General features: G+C 41.6%; 1 protein-coding gene across 1 annotated transcript in view; it reads right to left on the reverse strand.

Moving 5' to 3' along the window:
* Nucleotides 1–16370, reverse strand: part of LOC107110687 (vomeronasal type-2 receptor 26-like) — a gene marked incomplete at its 5' end in the record, with an annotated part of 20534 nt that overhangs the window by 2405 nt on the left and 1759 nt on the right. Inside the window, 5 exons of the mRNA XM_015411487.1 lie at nt 759–986; nt 2133–2975; nt 3287–3464; nt 5762–5874; nt 15875–16102. Coding sequence (XP_015266973.1) covers nt 759–986; nt 2133–2975; nt 3287–3464; nt 5762–5874; nt 15875–16102 — 1590 coding nt within the window. The remainder of the gene's footprint in view (nt 1–758; nt 987–2132; nt 2976–3286; nt 3465–5761; nt 5875–15874; nt 16103–16370) is intronic.

Raw genomic sequence — 16370 nt, forward strand, 5'->3', positions numbered from 1 at the left:
GTTTTGGAGATTGTGTCTTTCAGATCAAACTATTTTGGAGTTACTTCTAGAACAGCATACTGGTATCATCTTTAGGGGTTACTCATACTGCCCTTACTGCGGTCTTGTGCTCACAGCATATAAATTCATGGCATCTATACTGACTATAATGATACTTAGTGCACTATGTTGTTTGACATAATTTTCTGCCTTTTGATACCATTTCTTGTTCTTCATCATTTTGTATGTTGTACTGTTTGTTTGTTTTTGCTTGTGGCCTTTGGATTGGGTAGTGGTTAAATGTTTGTAACTGGGGCTGAATCAGGTGCTAAAACCCTGCATGGGATCCATCTTCTTTCATAGCAGTCTTCTTTAAAGGCCTTTGTCTGTGTTATCCCCATTGTCAGATAAAAAATGTCTGACCACCAGAGGCAGAGCCTGACTCCAGATCTGCATTATTTTCTGGGCCTTTGTCTAACCTCCCTTGTAATTTTTAACTAGAACTTCCTGCCTTGTCTGTTTGATCTTTGCTCTTTCAGTGATGTTTTTGAAGTGTGATAAGCCATCCTGAGTTTGAAAAAACTGGGTATCAGCATTTTAATGAATGTGTACAAAATAGAACACTATGCCTTCAAAGATTCAGCAAGTTAAACTGGAGGTTAGAAACTGTATTTCAGTTGAGCCTTGCTTTAAAACAGGGACAGTGCATTGAATGAAGAACGACTTCTCAAATGCTGGGGGAATAACTAGAGATGTCCTGAAATAGCTACGGCCCCTACCTGATTAAACTTGCTTGGCCACACGATGACATCCTGACAAATGTTGAGTGTTTTATCAGGAGGAGCTTTTGGGTCTATCCTTCCAACTTTGACCCTAAGAAAGGACTGGTTTGGGAATGTGACCCAGTTGATAATATCAAATCCAGCTACCAGTTCCCCATTTGGATCAAAGGAAATCTCTTCCCCAACACTGTTGTTAAATGAGATGCTTCTCAGAAAATGGTGGAGCTAAAGAGAAACACATAAATAAATTCATAAGAATATAAATTTGTGGGCTCAGGGGTGATAGGAGGACAATGCAGCAGAAGGAACTCAAACAGACCCAGAAATTGGTGAAAACCTGGCCACAGCTTTGATTGGATAGAGCTGAAGGAGCATTATGACAGCATGGGGAAAGATACAGCATCAGGCGACCCATCTGCTGCTCAATAACCACAATCCCACAACCTGTCTGTTAGGGGATGACACCGTAGAATGGCAAGACCTTGGGATCCATGTGGGCATCAGCTGCTGCATGGTCCCCTTCCACCTAGAGGTGAAGCCAACCTGTAGCTCCTGAGCTGGACATTTGGCTAAGTGACTCCACCCCAAGACCCCTGAAGGGAGTCCTCAAACTGGGGAAGGTGAGCATACAGTCAGGGCTCCCCCCCCAAAGATCCATCCCAATGCAACATTGCCAAAGCTGCAGCTGATCCCAACCCCTTCAAGTCTTTGGGCAGCATGGTGCTACCAGACATCCATGCCTCACCCTCCCCCATTCCACAAATGGCTGTGCAGGGGTAAGTCCACGCCACTCATCAAATGCAAAGAGAGAGAGACAAGACAGATGGAGATAGAGAATCATGCCTTATATTTGAGGACTATGGCTAACATGCTACTCATGGCTGTTGACATCAGGTGTTTTATTCTCAGCTGCTTTCATACCACTGTTAGGTGCCTTGTCTCATTTCTGCTGGTAACCCAACTCAGTCAGGAAATCTATTATGATGCCACCGGGGGGAAATGAACCCAACTGTCATCTAATAAAACCAATGATCCTACATCACGCTGCCCACATCCCACCTTGTTGTACTCTTTCTCCTTTTTATCAGTACAAAAAATAACTCAAAAGAAGTTATGATTTGCTCTCGCCCAAAGTTCTCTTGAAAACAGCCCACTTTCACATCAGCCCTAGAAGTTATTATTAAAAATGCAGGGCCCTCAATGAAATAAATCCAGACTGGGTAGAAACAAACTGATGTATAAATTCACAGTGTTCTTGATTTAAATTTCAAGCAGATGAAGAATATCTAGGCAATGGAATTCTCCTCAGGCACACTAACTAGGAGAGTGTCCGGGGTTGTCCCCACAGTTGGCTGAACTATCCTGCAGTACCTGCCATGGTGGCTGATTTAGCTTCCAGGTCCCTCCATCCACTACTTTTGCTGGTCTGAGTTTGGATGATAGCATGGCATGCACTGCATGCGCCACAGCATAGATGGCATTGTAAACACTGTAGCTGTGGCCTGTCATGCTGGTTTCAAAGAGGGACCCAGGAAGAGTCTCCAGGTTCTCCTCGCCAGTACAGATCTTCGTATCTTCCTCAGAGTCGTGGAACCAGCACTTAAATGTATCCTTCCAGAAGTCCTTGATAAAGCCATCTTCTTTTTGCAGTCGAGGGTTTCTCCTCTGAAGGAATTCCTGGAATCCCAGCATCTTCTCTGAGTGGACGGCAAAGGATACAGCACCATGGATGAAGTCTAAGTCCCAGTCTCTTTGAAAAGAAAGGGATGTGAATTCCATCTGAGCCGTCATAATCCAGATTTTTTCCTTCACTGGTCTGCTCTCAAATTTTGACATACGTAGCAACATTCTCAAAATCATCATGCTTTGGATTTCACCGTGGACCACTAGCACATTGGCGGTGCTTCTCATGGCTTTATTGTATAAGTGCGTCCCCTTCTCCATCACTTCAATGATATTATTTGAAAAATCTATTTTGGGGAATCTCTCTGTGAAGTCAAAGCAGATACCTTTCTGGGAAAAGATAGGAAGTGCACTCTGTACAAACTCCTCTGCACTCTGGACATGCAGATAAATCACCCCAATCCATGTCCACTTGAAATGCAGCAGTAACTGGAGAATCCCCATATAAAGATGGTTCCTATTTGGGAACATCCATCGGAAGAAAACAGACTGTCTTTTGTTGTTCATCACTGAAGGAGAACCGTATGTGAGCTAGAAGGAAGTAAAGAAAGGAGAGGAGAGGAGAAGAGAGATCTATTTCTAAAATTTAAAATAGTGTGGATGAATGGCCATGCACATTGAAATCTTAATTTGCTGTGAGAGATCCTGTCCATTCTCATAGAATTGGCTGCACATAAGAAAAACTATAATACTTATTCATTTATTTATTAACGTTGATGGGAAGCATAACTCCATGATAGAGCATGCAGGTTTCCTCATCTAAGACCATTGATGTCAGTGTGCTTAGACTGAAGTAACTCTGTTTAGGATTTTACTACCAGTACTTTATGGGCCCACCTTACCTGGGGAAATTTGTAGTTGCTTAGGATGGTGGCCATATGGAGATCAGTGTCAGAAGATGGTCCCCCAATGACTGCTATTGGAGTGTTCTGGATGCCACACTTGTAGTTAGGGATTAATTTGCTCCATGTAGAGAGAAGGTCTATTGCAGCAAGGTAGGTATACCTTGCACTGAAATAATTATTATTGATGTGGAATCCCAGGGTGATGTTGGGTAAAATATATGTATTTTCATTTATCTCTTTAGCAGCAAAAGCCAAGGACAGGATGTGTTGGTAGTTTTGAGTTATTAACCTGCAACAGGATGACATGCTGCATCACCTGCAAACTACAATATTGTCTCTTCCTGAGCCACATCTTGTAATAGTCACTATATTTCAGTTCACTATGTGGCCTGCTAGTCATTATGTGGCCCAGGCTAGTCCTGTCTCAACCATATCTTGTAAACTAAGCAGGGTAGCCCCTGTTAGTACTTAGTAATGGGGTTAACTGGTGTGGTTAGTCCAGTTCCCACTAGTTAGCAGAATGCTTTAAATAAAACTAGAAACACAACAGTGGTCCCGGTCACATGCAGAATTAGCCGCACAATAAGGATGAATGCCGAACGGATTTTAAGGGTGCGATCACATGAAAACATCTGGCATGTGTCCCACACTCGTCAGCAACCCGTATCACCCAGCCGAAGAAGCAGAGTTAAAAGATACCAGGGAAAGTGCACTATTTTCTGGAAAACGTGGGGACTGGGTGGGCGTCTGGTCACAGAAGTGCTGGTATCCCATCACATCCAGTGGTATGCGCACAAACACAGAACTACACATGTGCACAAATGCGGTTCTGCTGACAAAAAATCACCCTTTTCCACACTTCACCATCAACGTGGTATCGCGGTTGATGGCCTAAGCATGGAGCCTCTGGGGAAATGTCTGATCATAATACCATGGTTAATTTTTCTCCAGAGCAAAAAGCCTCGCTTCACCCCCAGATTATCTCACTCGTGACTGGGACCAGTGTTACTTTACCAGGTTATTCAGCTTACAAAGCTACACAGAGCCAGATTGCAAGTTTAATAGAGAAATGCTTATCTCTTTATTTGAGACGTAAACTTTTGGATAGGAAAGAGTAGAGACAGGACATAGTACTAACTTGTTAAGGATGGAAGCAAATATCGAGAGGGTCATCTGCCTCATGGCTCCAAGAGAGGATAGCATGTCCCCCCTCTTGGTGTATGCAGGGAGAGAGTTCATCATCATCTGAGAGAATGAACAGAAGGATGGAAATTGTCCCTGCGAACCCAATCTACATATCAAAGCGAATAATGGCAGAAGAGTAAACACACAAAGAAAGGTCAGTGTGCCTATCTAGCTATCTAGTCTCTCTTGCCACGAAATCTGGAGGCTGAGGCAGGGACATCGCACCTGGAACTTCCAACACTTGGATGGCAGACCACCGAAGAAGTCCAGGTTTGCTACACAGAGGCAGGCAATGGCAAACCACCTCTGAGAGTCTGTTGCCCTGAAGACCCTACAGGGTCACCCATAAATCGGCTGTTACTTGACGGCACTTTTTACCACCACCGTATGGCCTGTGGGAGTTCTGTTGGGCTTTTACTCCCTTAAATCAGCGAAAGGAGCAAGTTAGTCACCCAGCAGAACTATGGATCAGTGGTTGCAGGAAGCAAGAAAAATGTGCTTCAACTACTTCTAGTGATCAACAACCCCTTTCTACACAAGCAGAAGCCCACTTCTGCTCAAAAGCATATCGAAAGTTCAACAGTGTCCTCCCTTTCATTGCATCTCAAGACACTCGTAAAGATTCTTTTCAGAGAGGGCAGAGCAAGCTGTAACAGGAAAGGGGAAGCAGACAAGATTTGTTGTATGAGCAGAGCTCTATTTGCAATAATTTCCACAAAGGGAATTAATCAAGAGGATGCCTTTTTTGAATAGAAGGAACAGGATTGTAGCTTATTCCATTTTTTATTATATATATTATCCAGTTCTTAGTACATTGTCTTTTACTTTTGAAATCCAGATAGACTGATGCACCACATCTGATATATTTACATCACTGGAATCATTTAGCACCTTAGAGACAAACAATGTTTTGGGGGTTATAAGCTTTCAAGAGTCAAAGCTCCCTTCATCATGGATCTAGCATCTGACAAAAGGGTGCTTTGCCTCTCAAAAGCTTATATCTTGAAAATCTTGTTGTCTTCCAAGGTGCTGTTGGACTCAAATCTGGCTCTTCTACTGCATACCAACATGGCTGCCCTCTGAAACTATCTATATTATCTGAACCACCTTGAGTCTAAGCAAGAAAGATGAGGTATAAATCAAGTTGTTGTTGCTGTTGTTGTTGTTGATGATGATGATAGACACGCTAAATGGTGGGGAGAAAGCTTCAGTGACTGTCATTTGTCATCCAGGCAAAGCCAAAGCCAACCCATAAGACTAGCCTGATTGAATTTCATGTCTCCTTACATGAGTTCCTCAACCTCTTCCTGATGAGGATATCTTGTAAATGTTATAACTTCAGAAGTGATGTAGATCTGAGAGATGATGCCACCGATGACGAGGTCTCCTAAATGATAATACTTGTGAAGAATAGAAAGAGAATCACTGGGCATGCAGTTAAGAAGGGGAACCTTGCCTACAGCCAGATGCATCAACGTCAGGAAGAGTCCCACCAATACCAGCATCTTGCATGGAGACCTTCTTTCTGGGCACCATTTCATCTGTGCCCTCTTTGTTGTATGAGCCTCTCTGAAACTCTAGGCTGTTGCACAGCCTCTCTGAATCTCTGGGCTGATTTGTAGGATGGGCTATATAAAGTATCAGCAAGAAAACTGGCAGAGCCCTTTCTGCCTTTAAGTCACATCCCTGAACATTACAGAGGATATTAATCGTATTTTCAATCTTAGATTGGAGATTTGCTAGGGGGATTCCTTAGGGATCTGGAGAAGTTAGAATAAATGATGGTTAGTTTTAGTTACAGGGAACATAATTAACTACTCTGTGCTATAGAGTTTTGGTGATGCCGCAGAGGAAAACAAGTTTATCCCATCTCAGTGGAAGTTTCTCCAGTCCTCCCCAGCATGTGGTCTAACAATGACCTACAGCAACAAAAGGTTCCACATAGCAAGGCCATATTCATCTTAATTATTTATTTGAATATTCACAGTCCACCTTTTCTTATGAATCAAGGAATCAATCTCTGTTAAAACACTGCTTTGTAGAAACAATAGAATAAAATTTGTTCTAAAAGCCCAGAAACCCCTCCTCCCAAAAGGTTTGCAGTAGGCAAGGGTGCCACATACTAGAAACAGCTGCTATGCCATCCACTTTTTTATTTGGTAGATTTACCAAGGTTTCTCATCGGGCCAGATACTGCCCTTGCAGATTGAAATGTGTGGAATCTATCACTCATGTTCTCCTGCACTGCAATTTGTATATGGACCTAAGGATCACTTACTTACACTCTCTTTTAACCAGCATGGGTGCTTGTTTTGATGCACTTAAGGTGAATAGACTTTTAAGAGATTTCAGTCCGGACATCACAGAGAAGGTGGCTATGTTTCTCTGCTTGGCTTTAAAGCTGCGCCAAAGGTTCTTCTTCCTCAGAAGTAAATTTTCTTAACTAAAAAATAATAAATATTTCATTTTTTATAATTTTCAGAAGATGTATCATAGACTCTTGCCTTGAACACCCCATAAAGGGCCGCACCTTCCACATACATGACAAAACAAATATTAGGAGCAGGAGAAGTTTGAGCCGGGCCATCCAGAGAGCAAGTTTGGTGTAGTGGTTAAGTGTGCGGACTCTCATCTGGGAGAACCGGGTTTGATTCCCCACTCCTCCACTTGCACCTGCTGGATGACCTTCAGCAAGCCATAGTGCTGGCACAGCTGTTCTTGAAAAAGAGCCGTTTCTGTCAGAGCTCTCTCAGCCCCACCTACCTCACAGGGTGTCTGTTGTGGGGAGGGGAACGTAAAGGAGTTTGTAAGCCGCTCTGAGACTTCCTTGGGTAGTGAAGGGTGGGGTATAAATCCAATCTCTTCTTCTTCTTCTTCTTAGACCAAACCCAATATTGTAATCATAGAACACAGGTCCCGTATTAGACAACAGAATATGGACTCACCCCTTGTGTCTCACTTTTTGCAGTATCAACATAATTTTGATGAATTTTTGTATGTAGTCTTGGAAGTCTTTAATCATAATTTGTACAATAAACTAGACATTAAAAATGCTGCTTAGATAAAAGGCTTTCTGGATACATCGATTGAAAACTATTTATCCTCATGGTTTGAATAATGAAATAGATTTTTCTTGTTTTCTGTAATATGTGACATTATCTTTAAGTACTTTAATGGGGAAAGCTCTGTGTCCTATATAATGAACACGTTACTATTGTATCTTTGAGACATTCTAGCAATGGAAAGCATTCACAATAATGACTGGTGCCTGTTGTTGTTTTTTAAAATATTTATTTATCATTTTCCACTTAATCCATCCTTTACAAACAATCATCATTCTATACATTGAGTCTAAGTTTCCATATTTTGTTAATCCAGTTATACAGGCTTTTCCATCTTTCGTTAAATATACTTTCCTCTTTACCTTGAAGTAGCAAACTCAACTTGACCATTTCCGCTACCTCCAACAGTTTACAAAGTATTTCCTCTCTCGTGGGGAATTTATCTTGTTTCCAATATCTAGCCATCATAATCCTTGCGGTTGTTAATATATATGCTAACAGGTGTTTCTCATTTTGCTTATAATCCTCCGGTAACATATTCAATAATGCTATTTCAGGAGTTAAGATCAAATTAACAGACAGTATTTCCGATATCATTTTCTGTATCATTTTCCAATACCTCTCTGTTCTCGCACGTCGCCACCACATGTGGTAAAACGTCCCCACATTCCCTTTACACTTCCAACATAAATTAGATATTGATGGGTTACAATTGGCTATCTTATCGGGAGACCAATACCATCGATGGAAAACTTTTAATATATTTTCTTTATAGTTATATGCTCTCATATACTTCAACCTTTTCCACGTATTTGCCCAATATTCTATCGTATGACCTATATCCTGCATCATACTATCACAATGATGACTGGTGCCCGTTGTTAATGCATTGAAGAAATCATTTCCATATTATAAAATGGTGAGTTGCTGATTGTAAGTTTAGTGTATATAATATGTAGAATTTTTTTAAAAGTACAGTTTATGAATTTATTGTATTTATTGGTATTTATTGTTATTTCAGATATGTAGGATTGATACACCTGTTAATGGAAGAATAGGATAACACATTTGTGCAACAGTACACTTTTATTATTGTATAATTAATTACAATATTGGGTTTGGTCTATGATACATTTATTGAAAAATTATATAAAATGAAATGTTTATTATTTTTTAGTTAAGAAAATTTACCTCTGAGGAAGTCTACCCACAAAACAAAGGAAAATCCAGAATCTCCGTTACCTTGCCTTATATATTGCACCTTGATTATTGGATTGTATTGAGATTGACGTTTCTTCCATAATAGTGATAACCAATTGTCTTTGATGGTATTATAATAATAATTTGTATTTTCATAATTGTGGCATTTCCCTGGCATTTTGTACACCTCTTCAATGCTTATTTAAGCCGGGGGGTCTCTCTTTTTGTCAGACTGAACTGTGAAAGCAGTTGGCTTTCTTTTGCATTACCCACCCATCCCCTGGAATAAAGAGGCTACATATCACATGCTGAATTAAACTAGCTAACTAGCTAACAGCTACCTTATGTACATATTTATTTATTTATTATTTCAATTTATATCCCGCCTTGCTACAAGACTGGATCAAGGCAGCTAACAACATTAAAAACACTAAAACAATAAATACATTAAAATACAATAGGGTATAAATACAACTGCCTGAGTAACTAAACAGTACTAATAATGATGATGGCAGTGTGCAATATACAAACAGAGGCAATAACCAACCGATTTTCATGCAGGCCGAGATGTATCCGGCGGCACATTTTTCAGTGGTGCATTTGCCAGTGGCCCATTCATCAGCGGTGGCTCCTAATTGAAAGCCTGGTAGAACAGCTCCATTTTGCGGGCCCTGCAGAACTGTAAGAGGTCCGCAGGGCCCTGATGTTATCTGGGAGCTCATTCCACCAGCATGGAGCCACCACTGAAAAGGCTTGACGTCTCTTGGGCCAGGAAGAGTCAGGCGATTCTGTGTTCCTGACCTCAGTGCTCTCTGGGGCACATGTGGGGAAAGACAGTCTCTCAAGTAGGCAGGCCCCTGACCATATTGAAACCACATGTCCCTCCTTGTAGGTTAAACTATCTTTGGGGTGCCATAAAGATATGTCTTTGGGCCTCAAGGGAAAGATACGTAGAACTATAGTGGCCTTCAGCAAGAAAAGGCCACTGGAGGGGGGGGAAATGACTGGAGGAAGAAAATTGGTAAGGCCTGTGAATTGCAGCAAATTAGGATACAGCATAATAAAGGAGTTTACAAACAGATGCAAGAACTGAATGATGTTAGAATGTGTAGTGAGATAAGAAACCAATATCTCTGTTAAACACTTGGGGTCCTGAATATTGTTAACATGTATCTCAGCAATCTGCCATTGTGCAGGGCTTTTTTTCTGGGGGAATGTGCTGGAATGGAGTTTTGGAACCACTGACAAAATTCTTTTAAAAATGTTTAAAAGTCTATGAGTTTTCAGTATACAGATTGAAAACTTCATTTCCTTATTAAAACTCTCAGTAGCTTCCCCCCCCCCAAAGCCCTTGTAGTCTTTTTCTGAAGCTCCTTTGCAATAAAACAGCTACTTTGAGGTGCCCCATTGAATGTCCTGGAATGCTGAATGTTCTCCTACAGGTTTTTTCAGTCTTGTGATTCCTGATTTCAGATTTGTGTCCATTTATCCTTCAGCGTAGAGTTTGACCTGTTTGCCCTATGTAGAGAACTGAAGGACATTGTTGGAATTTAATGGCATATACATTGTTAGAAGATGAGCAAGTGAATGAGCCTGAGATGGTGTAGTTGATGTTGTTAGGTCCAATTATTGTGTGTTCTAGGTGTATGTGACAGCAAAGTTGCCATCTGGGTTTATTGCAAGCTCTGTTACCAGTGTCCATGTTTAAATTAGATGTTGCATTATTGTGGGGGAGGTGTTGTTTAAGTTTGGGGGGCTATCAATTTGCAAGATAAGGTTTGCCCACCAGTACTTGTGAAAGAGAACTGTCATTATTCAGTAGAGGCTGTATGTCACTGTTGATGCACTGAACTGTTTTGAGCCAAGAGCTGTTTGTGACCACTGATGGTGTCCTGTTATTGTCTCTTTGCGGCCTGTCTTGCAACAGGTTGTCTCTGGGTATCTGGGTTTTCTCTGGCTTTGTTAATCTGTTTCTTGACTTCATCAGGTGGACATTTTAGTTCCAAAAAGGTTTGTTGTAGATCCCTCAGGTCAGAATCTCTGTCTATAGGACTGGAACAGATGTGGCTGTAGCGTGAAGCCTGGCTGTATACAATGGATTGTTTGGTACGTTTAGGATGGATAGATCAGACTACATCCAGGACGCAAAAGACAACTCTCAAATACTACTTTTTACAAACAACTGTTCTCAGATCCCACCCAGGAATACAAAAGCTTGTAAAGGAATTAGCCCTACATATTCAGGAACAAATCATTTCAGACACACTACAGGAACTTTGACCTTATGTCTTTTATCTCCTACCCAAAATACAGAAACCTGGCAACCCAGGATGCTCCATTGTTTCAGAAATAGGCAGTATCATGGTGGTCATGAGCCATGAACAGGTGCCTGTTATGTTTAAGTTAGATTGCCTTCGTAACCAAGCTCTGGAATGTGTGTCAATGTGTATAAGCAGGGGTCATTTCCTGCGGGAACGCACAGGAGCGGAGCCCCAGCAGTAAGGAGCCCAGGGGGCGGGCACATGCATCAAGCCCCACCCCCTGCTCCCAGCAGCCCTCAGTCAGGTCATGAGGAGCAAGAAGCAGCCGGGTAAATTGCAGAGCACCCCCCCCGGCCCACCTTCAGGTACAAGCTCTCCCTCCTCTGTGAGGACAGATCTGCACGTCCTCCCCCCCCCAGAGCGGTGGGTTTTGCCTTCTGACACACTTCTGGTGATGTCAGGTGGTGTGGCATATGCAAATAAATTATGCTAATGAGTTATGCTAATGAGCTCCTGCGCCTCTTTTTCTACGAAATGACCCCTGTGTATAAGAAATGTAGTTGGTAAACATAGTGAATACGTTTCATGATAACTGAAGACAGAATATGATATTATATAAGTCATGGTGGGTCTGTTAGAGTTTTGGAGAACCTGTTTTCAGTGTCTAGATAGGTTTTCTCTCCCTGTAGCTCAAACTACTTGATAAGCTCTTTTCTATTGAAGTCCGCTGTCTTTATTGAACCCTTCATTTCAGATCCTTGAGAATTTCCCCATCATAGGTCTTCTCTCACACAGCTATATATGGGATAGCAGGAAAAGCTACAACAGAACTTTGGAGGGGCCATGGCTCAGTGATAAATATTCTGTTTGCCAAACAGATGGTCCCAGGTTCAACCCCCAGCATCTCCAGTTAAAGAGACCATGTAGTAGATTATGTGAAAGACCCTGAGAGCCAATGCCAGTCTGAGACCCTGACAGCAACTGCCAGTCTGAGTAGACGCTACTGACCTTGATGGACTGATGGTGTGATTTAGTATAAGGCAGCTTCATGTATTTGTGTGTTCATCTCGGGATGATGTACATAAACAGTGTTTCCCTCTAACTAAAAAAATAATCAGCTACGACAGTTTGGTGATTCAGGTGAAATGCCCGAGGGTCCTAGGCACACACGCAAAATTTCCCACCATGACTAAAAAAAAAAAATGTAGCAATATAATTTAAAAAATCTAAATCAATAACCTTCTGTGAATTCTTGATATGTCCATCTTTGCCTCATGGATTTTGCCTTGTGGATGAGGGTGTTTGGAGCAGCTATTCAAGCCAATGTTGCCTCTCCTCGGCAGACTGTAATGTAAGTTGCTTTACCTCACTGTCGAAAAATGTGGCTTTCAAGGGCCTGAGCAGTACTTTTGGGGACATTTTAAGATTGACAATTGGGGTCCCTGGCTCCACATTGTTCCTGGAGAGCCAGTTTGGTGTCGTGGTTAAGTGCACAGACTCTAATCTGGGAGAACCGGGTTTGATTCCCCACTCCTCCACTTATAGCTGCTTGATGACCTTGGGCAAGCCATAGTTCTGTCAGAGCTGTTCTTGAAAGAGCAGTTAACAGTTAACTGAAAGAGCAGTTCTTGAAAGAGCTCTCTCAGCCCCACCTACCTCACAGGGTGTCTGTTGTGGGGAGGGGATTAGGGAGCTCCATGAGGCATTTTAGCATGAAGGACCATTCCCATTCCTGTTCCCAGATCAGCCCATCACTGACAGAGCAGTCAGGTAGTTTGGGGAATGGAGACCATTTGTGCTGAGCTGTATCAACAAATCCATTAGTTTATTGCACAGAATGAGGAAGAAATGAGTTAAGATTTAGAATCTCTTGACATTGGTCTTAACAGCTTCCTACAGAAGCAGACACATAATCTTTATGTTATCTACATTTTACAACAGCACTACAGATAAGATTAGAATTTCAGCAGCCAATCCATATGCAAAAGAACCTCCTCAGGAAAGCTCCTCCATTAGCATGTCACAGCTTGGGGAAATCCTACAAGATAAGGACTCAGCCCTACCCCACCTTCCTGAGTAGATATACATTCACTGCCTACCATTTTTCTTCTCACATTGACACAGAGAGTACTCCATCTTTCTGTGTTATACCTCTAAGGATGCCAGCCACAGCTGCTCGTGAAACATCAGGTCCTACACTGCCAAGACCACAGCTATACAGCCCAGAAAATCTACAACAACTAACATATTATTTCCTTTTTTTCTTTATTAGTTGCTCTCTCTTGTTCAGATCAGGTCTCAGCACAATAATGTAGCATTTGGGGAAAAAGATGCACCCCAATAAGCCAGCACTAGAGGCCAAGATGGAGAAGACTTCCACAGCCACCGTGTATTTCCCCTTGGTGCTCAAGTAGGTTGGAACAAAGGTCATCCACACACTGCAGAAGACCAACATGCTGAAGGTGATGGATTTGGTTTCATGGAAACTATCTGGTAACTTCCTGGCTAGGAAAGCCACAGTGAAGCTCACAAAAGCCAGGAACCCCATAAAGCCCAGGACACAGAAGAACATGATGACTGACCCTTCATTACATCCCACAAAGATTTCTCTAGTTACTGAGTGCATATCAAAATCTGGGAAAGGAGGAAAAGTTGCCAGCCACACAGTACAGATAGTGGCTTGAAAGAGGGAGCAGGAAATTACTATAGAGCTGGCCAGTCTTCTCCCCAGCCACTTCCTCATCCTGGTCCCTGGCTTGGTAGCCATGAAAGCTAGAATCACGGTGATGGTTTTGGCCAACACACAAGAAACAGCCACTGAGAAGATGATGCCAAATGCAGTTTGACGGATGAGGCAAGTCACTTTCTCAGGTCTCCCAAGGAAGATCAAAGCACAGAGAAAGCACAGAAAGAGAGAGACAAGGAGAATGTAGGAGAGGCTCCGGTTGTTGGCTTTGACAATGGGGGTATTCTGGTACTTCACAAAACTTCCCAACATCAAAGCTGTGATGAAAGAAAAGGAAAGAGCAAAAATAGCTAAACTGACCCCTAAAGGTTCTTCATAAGACAGAAAGCTTATATCTTTTGGAAGGCATGAATCTTGGTCATTGTTTGGATAATGACCTTCTTTACATTGAGAACAGTAATCCACGTCTGAAAAAAAATGTAGATTGCCATATAAGACAGACTTTCCTGCAGTGCATTACAATAATCAAACATCAGCTTTGAATGAGTGTTAAGGTTTTGACATCTGAAAGGGGAATTTGCATTCTACTCGGTAGTTAAGCAGTTCAAGACTCGAGTGCCACATGACAGTGAACTCTCGTCTCTGTTCCCAGCTCCTGCCAACCTATCAGTTCGAAAACAAGGAATTGCAAGTAGATAAATAGGTACCACTTAGGTTGGAAGGTAACAGCATTCCGTACACCTTGGCGTCTAGTCATGTCGGCCATTTAACTGGCTTTTGAGCAAGGAAACCTTTGTGTAATTATATCTGTAAAAATTCACATTCAAAGTGTGTGCAAAAGTAGTCCTGTAAGACCTTGCAATAATTGCATTTCAACTAAATCAATGAAAGTGGCGCACTTTGCTTGAACAGCAAAAACTGGGAGCTAGTCCACCAGCCTGCTGAGACTTTTCCTGGTGGCCCTAATGGCCAATCCACCACTGTTTCTTTCCATCACAGGAAATGCTATGCACACACTTTAGTGGGTATGTCAGACTTCATTTTCTTATCAATTTTTTTGTAAACATTAAGTTTAAAAAAAACATTAAGGAAATAAGAATCTTTATTCTCAAATGTTCACGATCCAGATTACCGTTAACATATTCCATATGTTCTGTGTATAACATCTCTTACCCATCTGGTCTGAAATCTTCCCTTCTGGACATGGAACACAATCATAGCAGCAAAATGGCTTCCCTTCTGCCTTTGTCCTACTATAGCCCAGAAGGCAAGGATCATTACATATGGAAAAGGGCAGTGTCTGTCCATAAAGGAAAGAGAAGAATATTTTAGCATTCAGAACATATACTTTGGGATTTTCGTTTCACTGGCCAGTCCAATGTTATGAATTGTGTTCCTTCTGCCATAGCATAATACTGGATACTTGGTATTCACTGCAGTATTAGAATCTCCTACCACTCCTAGGCTGCAGTCACACACACTAAATAATCCACTTTCAATGCACTTTACAACTGGATTCTGCCAGTTCACACAGTAAAATCCAGATGGAAAGTGCACTGAAAGTGGATTGAAAGGGGATTATTTAGTGTGTGCGACCGCAGCCTTACTGTGTTTTGCCTATACAGAATCAAAATGAATAGGAACTGCAAACTTGAGGAACACATGAAAACTACATTATACTGAATCAGACCTTTGGCCCATCAAAGTCAGTCTTGTATGCTCAGACTGGCAGCAGCTATCCAAGTTCTCAAGTAGAGGTTCTTTCACATCACTTACTACCAGATCCTTTAATTGGAGATATCAGAGATTGAACCTGGGACCTTCTACATGCCAAGCAGATACTCTGCCACTGAACTACAACCCCTCTAATCAAATTTTAACTTGCTGGAATTTGCTGTTGATTTTTTAGACAGGGTCACAGTGTGTATGCATATTCTATGATTTTATATGTAGTTGATTTATATGTGCTATGTATATATTAGATAGATAGACAGATAGATGGACAGACAGAGGAGAAATTCAAAATCATCCCTAAATACGAAAACATTTTACCTGATAAACATTTTCAGTTCTTTCATGGACTGAAACTCATTGACGATATATAGGAATATATCTGTTCAGCGTATGAACACTGGACTGGTTTTTGAACCCTGAAAAAAATGTTAACACTTCTTTAAAACACGGGCCCCACCTGATTGAACCTGCTGGGCCATATGATGGCCATTTCATTGATTGTTAGCTCTTTGTCTAAGGGAGCTTTGGGGTCGATATTGCCAACTTTCACTCTTAGAAAGGACTGGTTTGGGAATGTGACCCAGTTTATAATATCAAATCCAGCTAGTAACTCCCCATCTTGATTGAAGGCAACCTTTTCCCCAGCACTGTTATTAAACGAGACTCTGCTCAGAAACCGGTGGAGCTAAGAAAGGGGGAAAAAACATTTATAGAAAATGTTGTACATACACAATAGGGTAAAGATTCTGAGGGCAATGTTGTTTTAAGAACTGATACAAGAGATCAGTGTATCAGTGTATTCTGAGGGCAATGTTGTTTTAAGAACTGATACAAGAGATCAGTGTATCAGTGTATTCTGAGGGCAATGTTGTTTTAAGAACTGATACAAGAGATCAGTGTATCAGTGTATTCTGAGGGCAATGTTGTTTTAAGAACTGATACAAGAGATCAGT

Source organism: Gekko japonicus, unplaced genomic scaffold (assembly GCF_001447785.1).
Source record: "Gekko japonicus isolate JY-2015 unplaced genomic scaffold, Gekko_japonicus_V1.1 scaffold4874, whole genome shotgun sequence".
NCBI lineage: Eukaryota > Metazoa > Chordata > Lepidosauria > Squamata > Gekkonidae > Gekko > Gekko japonicus.